The following is a 14,958-nucleotide window of genomic DNA, read 5'->3' as shown; positions in this document are numbered from 1 at the left end:
TCCTGAGAACTTCCAAAGACTTTGGCAGTTGCCTGGGAGATGGCCTGGGCACCAGGGTTTTACAGGGAGCTCCCGCTTCCTCTGATAAGTAGTTGGGATGCCAACCACTGCATTCTTGTCTGTTCCTGATGGCAGACACAGTCTAACATATCTCACGTCAGGAAGCATGCGCCATATGTTTGCTATGTATGCACCGCGGTGGGGCTCTCGGCAGAAACCTTAGACAAAATGAGAAAGAGGGAGCTGTTTATCGAACAGAGGTAGGACTTGCCTCACTGCTGAACAAAAGACACACAACACAAACAGTATCGAATTTCTGGTTTTCTGCTCTGCCCATGGGGAAACCATAGCAAACTGTGGCTTGTCAGTGAAACGACGTTGTAAAGAATCCTGCTGCAAACAAAGGGAAATAGATTCATTAAGACCTGTGTGGTTCTGTAGACAATTAACGTGTTGTTAGTTGTGGCAGATCCTAGGGACATCGACCCATCAGCTGGCCTTTCCGTCTCTGCTAAGAGCTAATGGTAAAGGCCCACGATGGATCATGGGCCACTTGCCTGACTGCCTGGTGTGTCCTGGCTCCACTGCTGGCACCACCAGGGAAACAGTATTTTGTTGTCCTACTTAAATCTCACCTGCACTCCGGTGGCCATCACAACACATGAAGGAATTTTGAGTGGCACTTAACTCCCTGTAACTACTCACCACTTTCAGTGGACATCTTGGAGCTTGTGGCAACCAGCCACAGAGCATTGGGTGAGTATATTTGAGAGACTTGCTGGCACCCAGTGAACACTGTGGGTATCATGTATAGTTCCCCAGAGATCCAGAAAGCTGATGCAGACTCCAGGGTCTGTTGCCCCAGAGATAACACTCTGCCTCTGGGCAGCCTGGAGTTACCCCTTAGGGCTGTTAGCATTGAGTGACATTGCCCAGGGACTCTGCAAAGTCAGGATAGTGGTCCTGAGTTAGGACTCACGGCCTGAACATGTTATTTTGCAGCACCTCCGCAGAGGCACCTTCACCTTTCACCTCCTCAGAGCAGAGCTATTTGTAATAAGAGGCACACTACACTATACAAAGCAGACAACTTTCTGTTCTATTATAATAACTCTTGGGCTGGCTTGCTTTCTTATCTGCACAATATGCATACACTTAACTTTGCCTGACACCTTGCTTTTGAAAGTCCTTCTTTGGGGAGGCTCCTCCCAACCAGAGTGCCTGCTGTGGACCTCCCTCTGTGACAACTTGACTTCTCTAGAATATTCCTCTCAGCTTTTGATGTTGCTGCAGCAACATACCAGTCTTCCCTGCTGTGGTAAACCTCCAAGAGGGCCCCCATATCAGTCTTGCTGACCATTCTCTCTCTGGAACCTGGGAAAACATTTTCTTGCTAAGAAGATGAGAAAAAAGCTGTACTAGTTCTGTTGTGACCCAAGTTGTCTTTGTCAGAAGGACCCTTGTGAGAGCCCTGAGCTTGAGGGAGGGAGGGAGGGAGGGAGGGAGGGAGGGAGGGAGAGAGGGAGGGAGGGAGAGAGGGAGGGAGGGAGGGGGAGAAGGAGAGAGAGAGAGAGAGAGAGAGAGAGAGAGAGAGAGAGAGAGAAATTCTTCCATTTACTACGTGGAGGGGTGAAGCCATGTCAGTTTTGAAGCACCCCTCTCCCCACAAAAGTAGAAGATACCAATAGCATTGCTTTGAATCTAGAGACCAGCAAATACCTGTGGCATAGAAGATTCCTTAAAAGTCTTGAAAAGTTCAGACTTTTCATCAGGCCTTCTTGAGTCCACCATCCTTAGTAGGCTAGTAAAGCTCTAACACCCGAGCCTGTGGTTTATGAAATCGTAGGAACGTGTGTGTATCCAAGATTATTAACTTGTCTCCCCTCGTAGCGTGTGTAACAATGTTGACGAGTTAGATATTTCAGAGGGCTACCTGACAACCTCATACCCTGCAACAGTTTCTCTGCCACCATATGAGTGTAAAATCACTAAGCTCCTGAGAAAGCATTTGTACAAAGAGGTTCCTGACAAGTTTGGGTAGAAAACAACAGTAGCCAAGGGTCAGGATGAGCCGGAACTTAAAATTGTTAAGGGCTTCAGGACTGAGATTAGGTGAGGACACTGCCCCCATTGTAAATGACAGGCAGGTAACAGTTAACTTCTGCTTGACACAGTGCCGGCATGCTCCCTTTTTATTTATTCAGAATAGATTCTCTGAGAAACTTCTGTATTCACTGAGCCAGCAAAAGTGCGTTTAGTATGTGCTGCGTAGTAGGCATGTGCCACAGGCTGCAGATCTGGCAGTGTATAAAAGCAGAACACTACCATCTTACACAACCTGCGTCTTAATCAGTGAGGCTAATAGACAGTGCCTGTTGGGTGGGAAACAGGGTTGACTGAAATACCCCTTGTGGGCCGGAGCTTACAGCCTGGGTATAAAGTAATGTGTTCTTTTTGGTATCTCTAACGGGACCAGAGCTTTCTGCATTTGAGAGAGAATGAGCCCTGCAAAGATGAGGACTTGAGTTCAAGTCACCAGCATCCTGGGACACATAGCTCTGTAACCCCAGCATTGAGAGAGGGAGACAAGTGGCTACCAGTAGCTTGCTGGCCAACAGGGCGAACTTCCTGTTCAGTGAGAAAGCTTGTCTCAAGGCAGGAAAACAGTGGCACCCAGCCCCTTCCTCTGTTCTCACACATGGCCACTCCAGCACGTGTATTTTCATATTTGCGCTCTCACATGCGTGCACCATATACAAATTTTTTTCAGAAACAAAGAACGTTCATACTTCATCATACTTGTATTTTTTAAATAGTTGAACAAGTTTTTGAATAGCTGAGTTCTAGGCTGGGTTTTTGTCCAGATTGTCGGTGAGGACCTGGTCAGAAGGAAGGCGGTAGAGGCGTGTTGGAGCTCTGAGCTTCTCCTCACCCCTCTGGAGCAGCAGCGGTGGCAGCTGTAATGTACAGAAACCATGGTATGATTTACCTTAATTAGCATAGCAAATTGCCTCACATTTTCAAAAAGTACTAATAGATGTTAACTCAAAATAGATTAAAATACCAGACAAATTGTACTACCTTAAAAAGAGTTATAATAATTTTGAAAATGTAAATCATGGTTACGCTGCCTTTAGAGAGAACGATAAAATCTAATCTTTCTTGTATACTCTTTAAAATGCCTGGGGCATATGCTTTTACCTCCTTTAATCACAGTAATTTCTTCAATAACATTTCTGAGTCTTTCTTTAAGGGCGATGATGCTTCATTTTCCAAATCCATGTGAAGCAGACTGGTTGCCATTGATAGTTTTCAAAAAAAGAAAAAGGAAATTGAACTGTAAAGATGTCATGGGACATTGTCTTTAAACACCTTTATTTCCCCATTTATATTACATACATTTTATAAGTTAGAAAATGTGCCTTCATAAGTCATCTGGCACTGGAAAGCAATTTGGTGTCTCCTGGTCTCTTACACCAGGCTCCTGTGCACCAGAGCACTTTTAGAGTCTACAAAAAAAGGAGGCACATCATGGCTTTTGAGAAGCCAGTGAACATAACAGGATATAAAATGTGCCATCACCACCAGGAGACATTTTAAGTAAAAAATAGAACCTTCCCTGTTGTGAGCATGTGCCTGCTGCCCTTCCCCCCCCCCCCCCCCCCCCGTGTAACATTTCCCCAGCAAAGGTCTAAAATGGGATGTTTACATGTCCTCCCCGCTCGCTTTCCCACAGTTCATAGTGCATGGTTATCAAAAGGGCTGCTTAGAAGGCACCCGTTCTCTGCTCAGGACCGCAGCTGCCATTTCATGTGTGGCTACACAAAGCTACCTGTTACTTGCTTGCTCTTATCCGTGTCCTGTGAAAGCCAGAGAATTCCCATAGCGTCTGTACTTAAATACAGGTGTACCTTGCTTTATGCAAAAGAAATAGATAAATCGAATTCTGCTAAGTCAAAGGAAGTGTATTAGTGGAGCTGATGAAATAAATTAACCTTCCCATGAAAGGCTTTGCTAATGTGAAAAATTATTACCTAATTTATATACTTCATAAATCCATGTCTTCGTGTATTGAGTTTCCTTAAGGTGAATTATACATCTCTTTCTGGAAAAGTTATCACACTGGTATTTTTTTCTTTTTAAAAATTGATCCTCCAAAACAAATTGCCTGTCAGCCCTATGCAGAAAACCTTGTCCTTGCCTGCCTGTGGATTAGAAAAGGAGTGTGAATCTGTGCTGGGTGTGAGTGTGTTCTGCCCCTTGCTTCTTGTATGTTTTTAGTCAGTTCCTTCCTTGCAGTGCCTTAGACTGGAGGGACTAGTGCGGCTTTCCCCAGTGTGCTCTCTGACTATGTGGCTTCTGCCATCTTGTAGAGAAAGAAGCCTGTGTTCATCCCAGTGTGTGGGGAACACAGTCCCCTGACAGCAGAGATCTTAAACTGTGTAGAACAGGCCTTCTCTAGCACTCGCTGTTCTCAGTCCTTTTCATCATGTGAAATACCCTGAGCATATACTGAAATAAAATAGGTCTACAAATCAGATAGTTACCGATTAGAGATCATAGAGAAATTAATTTTATTATTTGCTTATTTGTGATTTATCAAGACAGTTTCTCCGTGTAGCCTGGCTGTCTTAGAACTCACTTTGTAAAACAGGTTGGCCTCAAACTTACAGAAATTTGTTTTAAAGCAATACTTTGGTATACAAATAATTTTAACATTTTTAAAAGATGAAATTTATATTCTGCTGAGGTGTGTGACCTATTACAGAGAGAATTAAGTCTTGACTGAGTATTTGCTACTTCAAGACATAGAGCATCTTCAGTGTTTCTTAGAATTGACAGATACTTGGATTTTATAATTGTCTATGCTATGAATATAAATGTCTAGACAAATACAAATCTGTAGTTCAAAATGGCAGAAGTATTTCCAGAGCCATTTTTGAAATTACTGGAGTCTGTCTTAATCCCACACCAAAACTCATTCATGAATTTTTTTTATGAAACTCAAATCTGCAGCCCAGACAACAGTTGTTAAAAATTAAACATTCCAACATAAGACAATCCAAGTGCATACTAACTTGACATTCATATGCCAAGGGATGGTGGTAGAAAATAGGGAAAGGTTTTCTTTTCTGTAACTCAGCCGTCATGTGAAACCCACTGCTTGCTGTGCCTGTTCCTTCGAGCATCGTAATGAGTGTTGTGATGAAGGTGACCTTACATCTTAAGCAGAGTGATACGGCTTAGCACTGTGAGGACAGGTTTATCTCGGACATCATTAGTCAAGCCAGGCACTCAGGAAGCCGCCACTGAGTGCCTGTTGCAATGACCAGAGCTGCCATCGAAAGGGCTCACTGTGTCAGTCATAGCACTGGGCAGAAGGCCACATCTGAGCCTAGCAGCAACAAGTTTACAGTGTAGGTCTTGTTTCTGTAGCAGAGGAGTCTGATCCTAAATTTAAAAGAAAGAGCGAGTGGGGAAAGAAAAGACTGAACAAACACATCATAACGGAGAAGTTTCTTGACATCTGAGCATGCTGGTTCACACCTATAACATGCTGGTTCACACCTATAACATGCTGGTTCACACCTGTAATCCAGGTCTTAGATCTTAGTGTCATGTGCTTGATCTCAGCCTGGTTACTTATCAAGACTTCATCTTAAACCTTAAATGTCACAAGTACAACGTGACCATAGCAATTCTTAGTGTTTAACAAAAATAATAGCCAACCTAACTTTCTTTCTTTCTTTTTTTTTTTTTTTTTTTTTTGATAAAGGTTTTAATTTGAGGGGATACTTCATATCCAAACCTTAGCAGACATTAAACATGTTTTTGACCCACAACTACAAAAAATCTGTGCTTTAACACACACACACACACACACACACACACACACACACACAAACTTAGAGCAATGGACAAAGGAACAAACTTTCAGTTAAACATCTAAACCAAAGAAAGTAGAATGTAGCTCAGGACCACCCTGCACAGCCAACTCCGTACTTTCTGATACCCATCTGATTTTGCAGTCAGCTCTGTCTGAAACTCGGCATCTAGGTAGGCATCAATACCACTTCATCTAATTTATCTTTGCTTCTTCTCCTTCATCTCTGTATCTGATTACTCCATAGTAAGACAGATATCTTAATCAAACCCCCCTCCACATCCACTGGCTTAGTCTAGGCACCTGTTTTCTCTCAATAGTCAATAAAGTCTATGAAACCTCCCTGCCCATTCTTTAAAACATGTATCTACATTGGTCCTGGTAACAGCGTCAACAATAGCAGAGGATGTGCTTGCAATGCAGTTCTTCATACTAAGTCAGAAACACCAGGGCATAAAGACCAGTTAGCTGTATCATAACACATCTCAGGATAAGTGCTGTTGCAGACTGAAGCCTTTAGATCACTGATACAGAGTTAAAAATGAAAATTAGGTGATATTTTCCAAATTGTTTGGTCAAGTTATTTAGTGATATAAATAGACCCGATGATGATACCAGAATTCCACCATCTAGTTTTCTTTCTGTAGAGCCCCATCATTTATTCAACACTCATTCCTATCTTGTACACAAGAATTCTGAAACTTTGGAAAGCTGTACAAACTAGTCAAAATCTTTTTTTTTTTTTGAACAGCTTTATTTAAAAAAAAGATAAATGAACAAATTTTAAGCATTTTTGCATAAAAGTATATAGAAAAGTGCAGACAACCAGGCTGTGTGATCATTAGACTTATAAGCAGGCTTCCAAAGCAAACAGCAAGGCCTTCTAGATTTGTTTGGGTTGTTTCTGTTTTGTAGGTTTTCTTTTTTAATGGTGGTGCTGTTGGGTTTTCAATAATGACCATTAAGAAGGTTGTTCAAAAATGTCTCCCACAAATACCTTTGTTCAGCCCTAACTCAGTATAGCTTACATGGTACAAATAAAACATTGATGTATTCGAAAATGCCCAAGTGTTCAATAAAGATTTTAAATAAAGCTACCTATAAGTTGTGGTTCTTAGGTTAATCATTTATTTATCTTAAGGATGAAGGAAGCTGTCTACGTCTGTGATATGAACTGCAATCAGCTTAAAAATAATTGACAAATTAATCCCTTCACAGCCCAGCAATTGTAAAGGTGTTAGTTTTAATTAGGCCTGTCTGATTGCCTTGTCTAATCGGGAATCAAGGTGGGCTCTCTGACAGCTGAGGTCTGCTGGGGCCTTCCCTGACCTGCCTGCCATGTGTGTTTGAATTATTGCTTCCTCGAATCTCAGCCCTTCTCATCACACTGGGCCTGAGGTTTTCGGTGTCTTAACATTTAAAGGGAAGAAAAATAAACATTTTCTTTGCACTTCTACTGAATCCTGTGCCCCCCCCCCCCCCCCCCGCCACAGCCGTGTTCAGCCTAAAGGGCTTTTCTGTGGTGAAGCCGTCGGAGATGCAGGAGGATGCTCTCACTGCCTCCGTGCTCTGTGCTCTGCGTCCTTAGTGGGCATCGTTGCGATCTTGGCCATTTCCAGTCATTTGGTCATTTATGCTTAGCAGGTACATTTGGTTTCATGCCATCCATGTTTAATTAGAAATCCATACAGGCAGTGGAGTGCTGGAATATCAGAGACATCAGACCACGGGAAAAATACAGGTGTTCAGCAAATACTTGGTCTTGTTGCTAAGTTGGAAAGGAAGGGGGGAGCCAGGATTCCTCATCACACTGCATGTCCTGCGCTCCAGTGAGCACTGGCTGCATGGTGTTGGTAGCCCCCGTGTCTGATGACAACTCTTCTCTGCTCACAGGTCAATGAGGTGACAGTGGAGCAGCTGGTACAGCAGTACCCTCACATCACCTTCAGCACCGTTCTGCAGGACTGCAAGAGGACCTTGGAGAGAGCCTACCAGATGGGGTGGACCCCCAATATGTCCACCTCCTAACTCTCTTCCTCTGCCCGGGTCTACTCAGGCTGTTCAGCAGAGTGGACAGATGGTGGGGCTGGAACGGCGTCTTTTGGAAAGGTTTTAAGTGTCATTGTCTGCACTGTACCCAAGTGTTCTGTTTGTTTGCATTCTGCGTAGCATAAGTGCACTGTTACCCCCAAGTGAGCTGGCGTGTTTGCCCTAAAACAAAGATTATGAAAACCATAACCTTTTAATTTCTTTCAATTCAAAAGTTTATTTCTCTAAAAGAGACTTTGTGGACTCTCAAATCAGAAAACTGGGTGTATAATCTTGAGCTACTTACATTCTGACACAGCGTGGAAATGCTCACCACAAGGCTTGGGCTTGTACACTTCTGAGAGGACAGAAGTGATGTTGCTTTAGCTAAAAGCCTGGAGACTAGCTCCCTTCAAAATCCCGGAATACACACCTACAGCCCCACTCTCATGGTCTGTCATGCTTAGGTACATGGGCTAGGCCACGTTCTTACTTGGTAAATGATTTCCTGACAGGACCCTTCCTGGGTCATGAAGAGAGCATGCCCCCACCGTGGTTGTGCCTACCTTACTGTGCCCATAGGCGGACACTTTGTTGTCTTGTAGGTAACTTAGGAAGTAGACGCATAAAACGTTTTGTAAATTTGTGTATGGAGGCAACAGTCCGAAGTCCCCTGGCCAGCTCACAGAAGTTAATTATTCATTGTTCTGTAAATGCATTCTGTTAAGGAATAAATATTTTAGTTGGTTTTGCTTTAGCACTGTGTTAGCTTTTACTTTGTGGATAGTTACTGGTCAATATGTATTTTAGTGACATTTGGGGCTAATCTTGGCATTATCCACATGGAAGCCACGAATGTAATTAATGGTGTGCAGTTATTTAAAACTTTTACAGATCATTTCATTATTTTGGTAATTATGAAAATATATTCTGAGGTGGGGTACTTATATTGATAGAAGATTAATGAATGAGATGTACGTAGACAATCTTCCTATTGTATTTTTTCCTTTGCTTTGGGATTTAGAACAGGTTTTTTGAATATATGCATGTTATTATTTTGAATAGTTCTTACACTACTGCAGAGACCTACTGTTAGCTAACGTCTGAGCTAAGGAGAAAATTTAGAAAATCTGTTCATTAAGATTCTGTTTACACTCACCAGAAATAGGTATTTTACTTTAATTAAATATTACCAGCTTTTAGTTGTGTCAGTACCTATCAGAGAAGGGGTATACGTTTTGGTTTCACACATCTCTACGGTTAATTCGTTTCAGGGACTCAGGCTCCATGACCTCTCCTGTGTCTGGATTTATAATCAGGCAGCAGGGAGCCTTTTTAAACTAAAGAGTGATTATCTTTCGTAGTAGGAGAAGCAAAACCTTGACTTTTGAACTTGCTATTTATTCTCCCCGTATGTGGTCTTTGGTCTCTAACAATGATAATGAGGTCTGAGTATGTTTCCCATAAATCCCAACACTGCTGAAGTGATGCTCTCTGTAAGAAGCAGGAACAGCCTTACATGTGGATGCCACTCACATGTGTATCCTGACTCCTGTAGAAAGTGTTTGTTCCCCCGACCCGAGTCTGTCAACCCAATCAGTTAAAAGCAAATCTACCGAGCAAGAACCAGGAATACCTTTTTCATAACCAAACAGGTTGCTAGTTTAATTTGACGAAAATGAAATTTGTTTAAGAAAAAGCTGTTTACCATTAGAAAACTACATTTCTTCTTATATATTGAACTGTATCATTTTATATCCATTTCTCCACTACTAAAAATGTTATTTCATAATGTTTTAACTGGTTTTTAACCCAAAACTAATTTATAAAACAGTGTGTATAGTAATAGTAGCCTAAGCGAATAAACAAGTTTAATTTTATATATGTCACACTATATTTTTAATTTTATATATGTCACACTATATTTTAAATAGTTACAAAAAGAGACAAAAGAAGGGAAGTCCATCCTTGATAGAGACAGGACAGTTTCATTTTAAAGCTGTGAGAATCTTCGAGGGTTACTCTAGTTGCCAATGGTTTCAGAGTGCACAGTTGATTTTTCTAAACGCTGTATTCTTTGAACCTAAAGTTCAGCACTATAAAATGCTTTAGCTTGGGGTGGGGGTGCACTTCTTCCTCATGATGCTGACTAATACAGAACCCTGACACAACAGAACCCAGAAAACTGCCTCGGCTCATTTGTAGAAATCTAGAAATATCATATCCAGCCTCAAAGCATTAATCTAAAAAAAGCAGCCAGGAAAAGCATCACCTCAAGTGATCCTGTGAAGGTTGTTGAATGTGCTTTTATTAGACGCTTTGAAATGAGGCTTAAAATACTTGTTTTCTGGGCAATATAGTCCCTGTTTTTCCTTAGATTGTCATAAGTACATGTGAACACATTTAATGCGGGGCTTTTTATCCTCTCTAAATGTCAACAGTATTTTCAGAATAAAGCCTATGAAATAGATTGCTGTAGTGGAAAATCCTGGCCCTTTGTCTTTAATGTCCTTTTCAATGAATAAAAAAATTCACCCAGTTTGTAGTTTCTATATTTCTGTGGATCTTTTGACCTTGCAATGGGTTGCAATAAAAGAAAAACAAAACATCGTGTCTTTGGCTTTATTTTCGACACTAAGTGGACTCCCTGTGGCTGGCTGGGTGTGACATGCAGTCACCTGTGCCCTCCAGTGTCTCACTCAGCCTTGTACAGGTTTGACTAATCCAGAATGAAGAAGACGATTCAGAAACAAGACTGAAACCTCATAAACGTAAGCAAGGGAACTTTTAAATCCCTTCTCTGTGGTTCCTCATTAGTCATCTAGTCTCTACCTACCCCTCAAAGGCAAGTAAATAAAGGCTGTGCAGTAGCAGTGTGTGCTGAGTGCAGTGGGCTTAGAGGTGAAGGAAACCCATCCCCAGATTCAACCTGTTCATACTAAGGAAGGCATCAGACTGGCAAACAAGTCGTGGTGTGAAATGTGGCACGGTAATAGTGGCTGCAGTTAGGAAAGACTGTGGGTGGTTAGCCATTGACAGGCCAGTGTTGAGATGCTCAGGTCCACGTAAAAACGCTGAGTGCCTGCTTAGAAGTAGAGAGACTTGATGGGGCTGGTCATCAGAAGATGAGTGTCTGAAGTCCTCATTCTTTACTGAGGTAGAAAGGAAAGGTATCAGTGAGTATCATGTGCTTAAACACTCCAAAGGCAGAAAGAGACGACAGAGACTCATCAAAGGAAACCAAAAACAGCCCACACTCAAAGAGTTATCAAATGTCATGCTGCTATAAAGTAAGATTAATGTGATAATTGATCATTGTGGGCTGGTATAGTGGCTACTCCTGGTTGTCAACTTGACTGTATCTGGAATGACCCACAATCCAGAATCATAGTCTCACCTTTGACCCTGACCTTGAGGTACAGAGGCTATGGATCTTAGGACACTGAGGCCTGGAGATCTCTGAGCTCAAGGTCATCTGGGACAAAGCGAGTCCCAGATCCAGGTGTGGTGCTACACCTTTAATCTGGGACACACCTTCTGCTGGAGACCTACATAAGGACACTGGAAGAAGGAGACAGATGGCAAATGGCAGCTAAAGGTGCTTGGCACCAAGCCTGGTTTAATCCCTAACGTCCACATAGCAGAAAGAGAACTGACTTCTGTCTTGTTCTCCAACCTCCAAAGAGTTTTGTGGCATATGAACCCAAACACACACACACACACACACACACCCCAATAAGTAATTTTTTAAAGAAAAAAATGTAGTCAGACTATCCTAATTAATCATAATAACTAAAACAATATGATAAAGATTTTAGGACCAATGAAGCAAATTAGACATTCTTGAAAATGTCTAAACTATATTATGGAAGTAGCAGTTTAAGTAAACATGCTAAAAATTGAATACTTTAAAAACCCAAGTCTAGTTGTGGGCTGAAGAGATACATGGCTTATCAGCTAAGAGCACTTTCTGTTCAAATAAAGGGTCTGGGGTTCAGTTCCCAGCACCCACACGACAGTTCAGAACGGCTAATAACTCCAGTCCTAGAGAAATCGACACCCTCTCTACACAAACATGAGGCAAATGCATACATGCAGGCAAAACATATCCATACATAAAAATAAGTCTTTATAAGACCTGACCAGCTAAACTGGGTATGTTTTACTATTTTAAAAAGTTCATTACTAATGAACTAAATATTAACAAAAGGCCAAAATCAGGCTTCGTATGAGAAAATACAGCATAAAATCATTACGTTGTTGTGAGGTTAATTTTAATGATCTCAGAAACAAAACTGGAAAGAGAGAGCCGCTCTAGGCAAAGATGGAGCATCTTATATTAGAGCAGGTAACTTCTGGTCTTAGAAGGCCAAGATCACAAGCTAACAGCAACTAACAGCCCTTCTTCAATGAGTCAGACTGGTAAAAATTAACTCCAGCTCCATACTGGATAATTCTTAGAGGTTCCCGAATGAAGAGAGCCAGTCGTGCAGGAACGTTAAAGCTGCACACCACCTTTTGTGTTTCAGAACCAACCAAAACTAAAATAAGTCGTTTGGTACACACATAGATTTAGGAGAAAGAGGAAACGTGGTGGTAGATAGCCATGTATTTGGCAGAGGCCGGGAAAGTGAGACTGTGGTAAACAAGCTGGGTTCCACAGCATTTGCCACCACATGGCCTAACTGGAGTCCCAAGTGGACACCTGACTAGGAGGTGCTGAGACAGCTGGGAGAATTGTGTGATGTATTATTACGTCATTGCCATAGGAACCAAAATGTCACCACACTGATGTTATTTCCTCTTTTTAATTGAGTGATAAACATGAATCAAAGCCAACTGGCAATACAGTAGTCATTGCAGATGGAGGGTCAGTTGGAATCAGGCCTACCCATTTCATCACAGGAGTAAACCACAATTTTACCATATAACTACCTGTGAATAGGTTTTTCCTGCTGGACGTTATGCTTAGAAGATTAATTCTGCTTTCCTGCGATGTTCAGTACACTCATTGCCACTACATGGTACTGTTCACTCACCAAAAACGCAACCATCTGTAGGAACATATTCCCAAACTAAAACCATATCTAAGATCCTTTAACGCCCAGCCCTGTGATCTCCCTTGGCTAATAACACGTTGTAAGAATGCCAGCAGCTTGTGAAGAAAGGGAGACGTCCAAAAGAGCCTGCGTTGTTTGATGCAGCTGTTTTATTCACAACAGGATGGAAGAGACAGTCATGCACTTCTGAGACTTTTTCCACAGTCTGGCATCACTTGAAAGATCTGGAGATGAGAGGCGTTGATGGAAAGTGGCCCGAGGACACAGGGCGGGCTGATGTGCTGACTAACAGTTCTCTGGCCTGAGATCTCCTGGCCTGTGCCTTGTGCATGGATGCCCGCATGCCCAGATGCACCATCCAGCCATAGGCGATAGCTACAGAATGCAGACTATTCAACTTTCTGTGGCTAATATAATAGAGAATGGAAGCAAGTCACTAAATAAAGACTTGCTAAACTGAACAGTCTCACAAACAGATGCTGCCTGTGTAAGTCTGGGTGGCTACTGACAATGGGGATTTTTTTAAAAAGAAAGACATTATACCAAATGAATGGAGAATGCCCAGAAATCTTGATTTTGTTGATGGAAATGTTTTTGCTGTATTTCTAAGCAACATCTTGCAACCAAGTTACTTTCTAATGGGTGAAGTTAAAACATCTTGCTATTTATATTCAAATGAAGCCTTTATTAAACCGTTTCTTCAATTCTAAATCAAAAATTGGATTTCAGTACAGTCTTCGTGGATGTAGAGAGACAAATACTGAGAGACACACTTGGAGATGACAAATAATTGAGCTGAATGTGACAACTAAGACACCAGCACCTTCAGTACCAGGTAATACTGATGGCTGCGTTTGCTCTAAAGCAAACCGTACACCAGGAAGAAAGCTTGTCTCGGATAAATGTGTACAAATGAATAGGTGGGCACTCCAAGTCCCTTTCTTCATGGTTACTGTTGAATTTATCATCCCACTCGCCCTTCAACTTCACTCTTGAGTCAGACAGAAGCTAGAGCTGGTGAGACACTGGCCGGTGACCTCACACACTTGCTTTGGGAGGTACAGGGTAGCGGTGCCAGGGAGATATAAATGAATTCCTGAAAACAATAACATTTTGAAACATTTTGCCTTGAAAGAAATGTATGTGTGTGAGAAAGATTATGTGTGTGTGTGCATGTATATGTGTGTGCACACAAATGTATGTGTGTATGCATGAATATATGTATGCGCATGCATGCACGAATATGTGTGTACGTGATTGTTTGCATTAGTGCATATGTGCATGCATGTGTGTCTGTGAGAGAGATTATATGCGTGCATGCATGTGTGCATATGTAAGTGTGTGCACATATTTTTGCATGTGTGTATGCATCTGTGCCTGTGTATATGCATGTGTATATGTATGCTGTATATGTGTATGCACATGTGTGTGTATATGAGTGCATGTGGGGGGTGAATGTGTGTATGTATATACAGTTCTAGGGTCAGTGGGGAGCAAACCCTGTGCATAGCACTTCACAAGTCAGCTGACAGATACTGCAAACACCCAAAACTTCATACTTCACGTTACAAGAGACCGGTTCCCACCTTCCAAATGTAACCTCCCTCCCAGCTCCCAACTCCATGAAAATATATCTTCCTCCTGTCGCTCTCATGTCCTTAACAACATCATTCATTTCTACCAGTCTGCCCCCACACACACTTTCCTGTTCTCTATGCTGCCTTCTCTGCCCTCATGGCTCTGGTCCCCTCTGTCTGCATGTCCATTTGTCTGTCCATACCCTTTCTCAGGGTCCTCACTTCTCTCCCTTCCTCCCAAATAAACTCCCTTATACTGGTTGCATGGAGTGATTTCTCAGGGGGATACCTTGGCATGCCCCCCAGGTATCCCCTCACTGCATTCTATGTGCTGATAGATAGATAGATAGATAGATAGATAGATAGATAGATAGATAGATAGATTTCAATAGGGAATATATATCTAATA

General features: G+C 42.0%; 1 protein-coding gene across 1 annotated transcript in view; it reads left to right on the top strand.

Annotated features, from left to right (window-relative positions):
• Nucleotides 1-10,452, top strand: part of FBXL17 (F-box and leucine rich repeat protein 17) — a 423,066-nt gene extending 412,614 nt beyond the window's left edge. The window contains exon 9 of the mRNA XM_080933091.1: nucleotides 7,778-10,452. Within this exon, the coding sequence (XP_080789217.1) occupies nucleotides 7,778-7,912 (135 nt within the window). The 3' untranslated portion in view covers nucleotides 7,913-10,452. The remainder of the gene's footprint in view (nucleotides 1-7,777) is intronic.
• Nucleotides 10,453-14,958: the final 4,506 nt, after the last annotated feature.

The sequence above is a fragment of the Micromys minutus genome, assembly GCF_963924665.1.
Source record: "Micromys minutus genome assembly, chromosome: 19".
NCBI classification, from domain to species: domain Eukaryota; kingdom Metazoa; phylum Chordata; class Mammalia; order Rodentia; family Muridae; genus Micromys; species Micromys minutus.
This window is presented reverse-complemented; position numbering and strand designations above follow the sequence as displayed.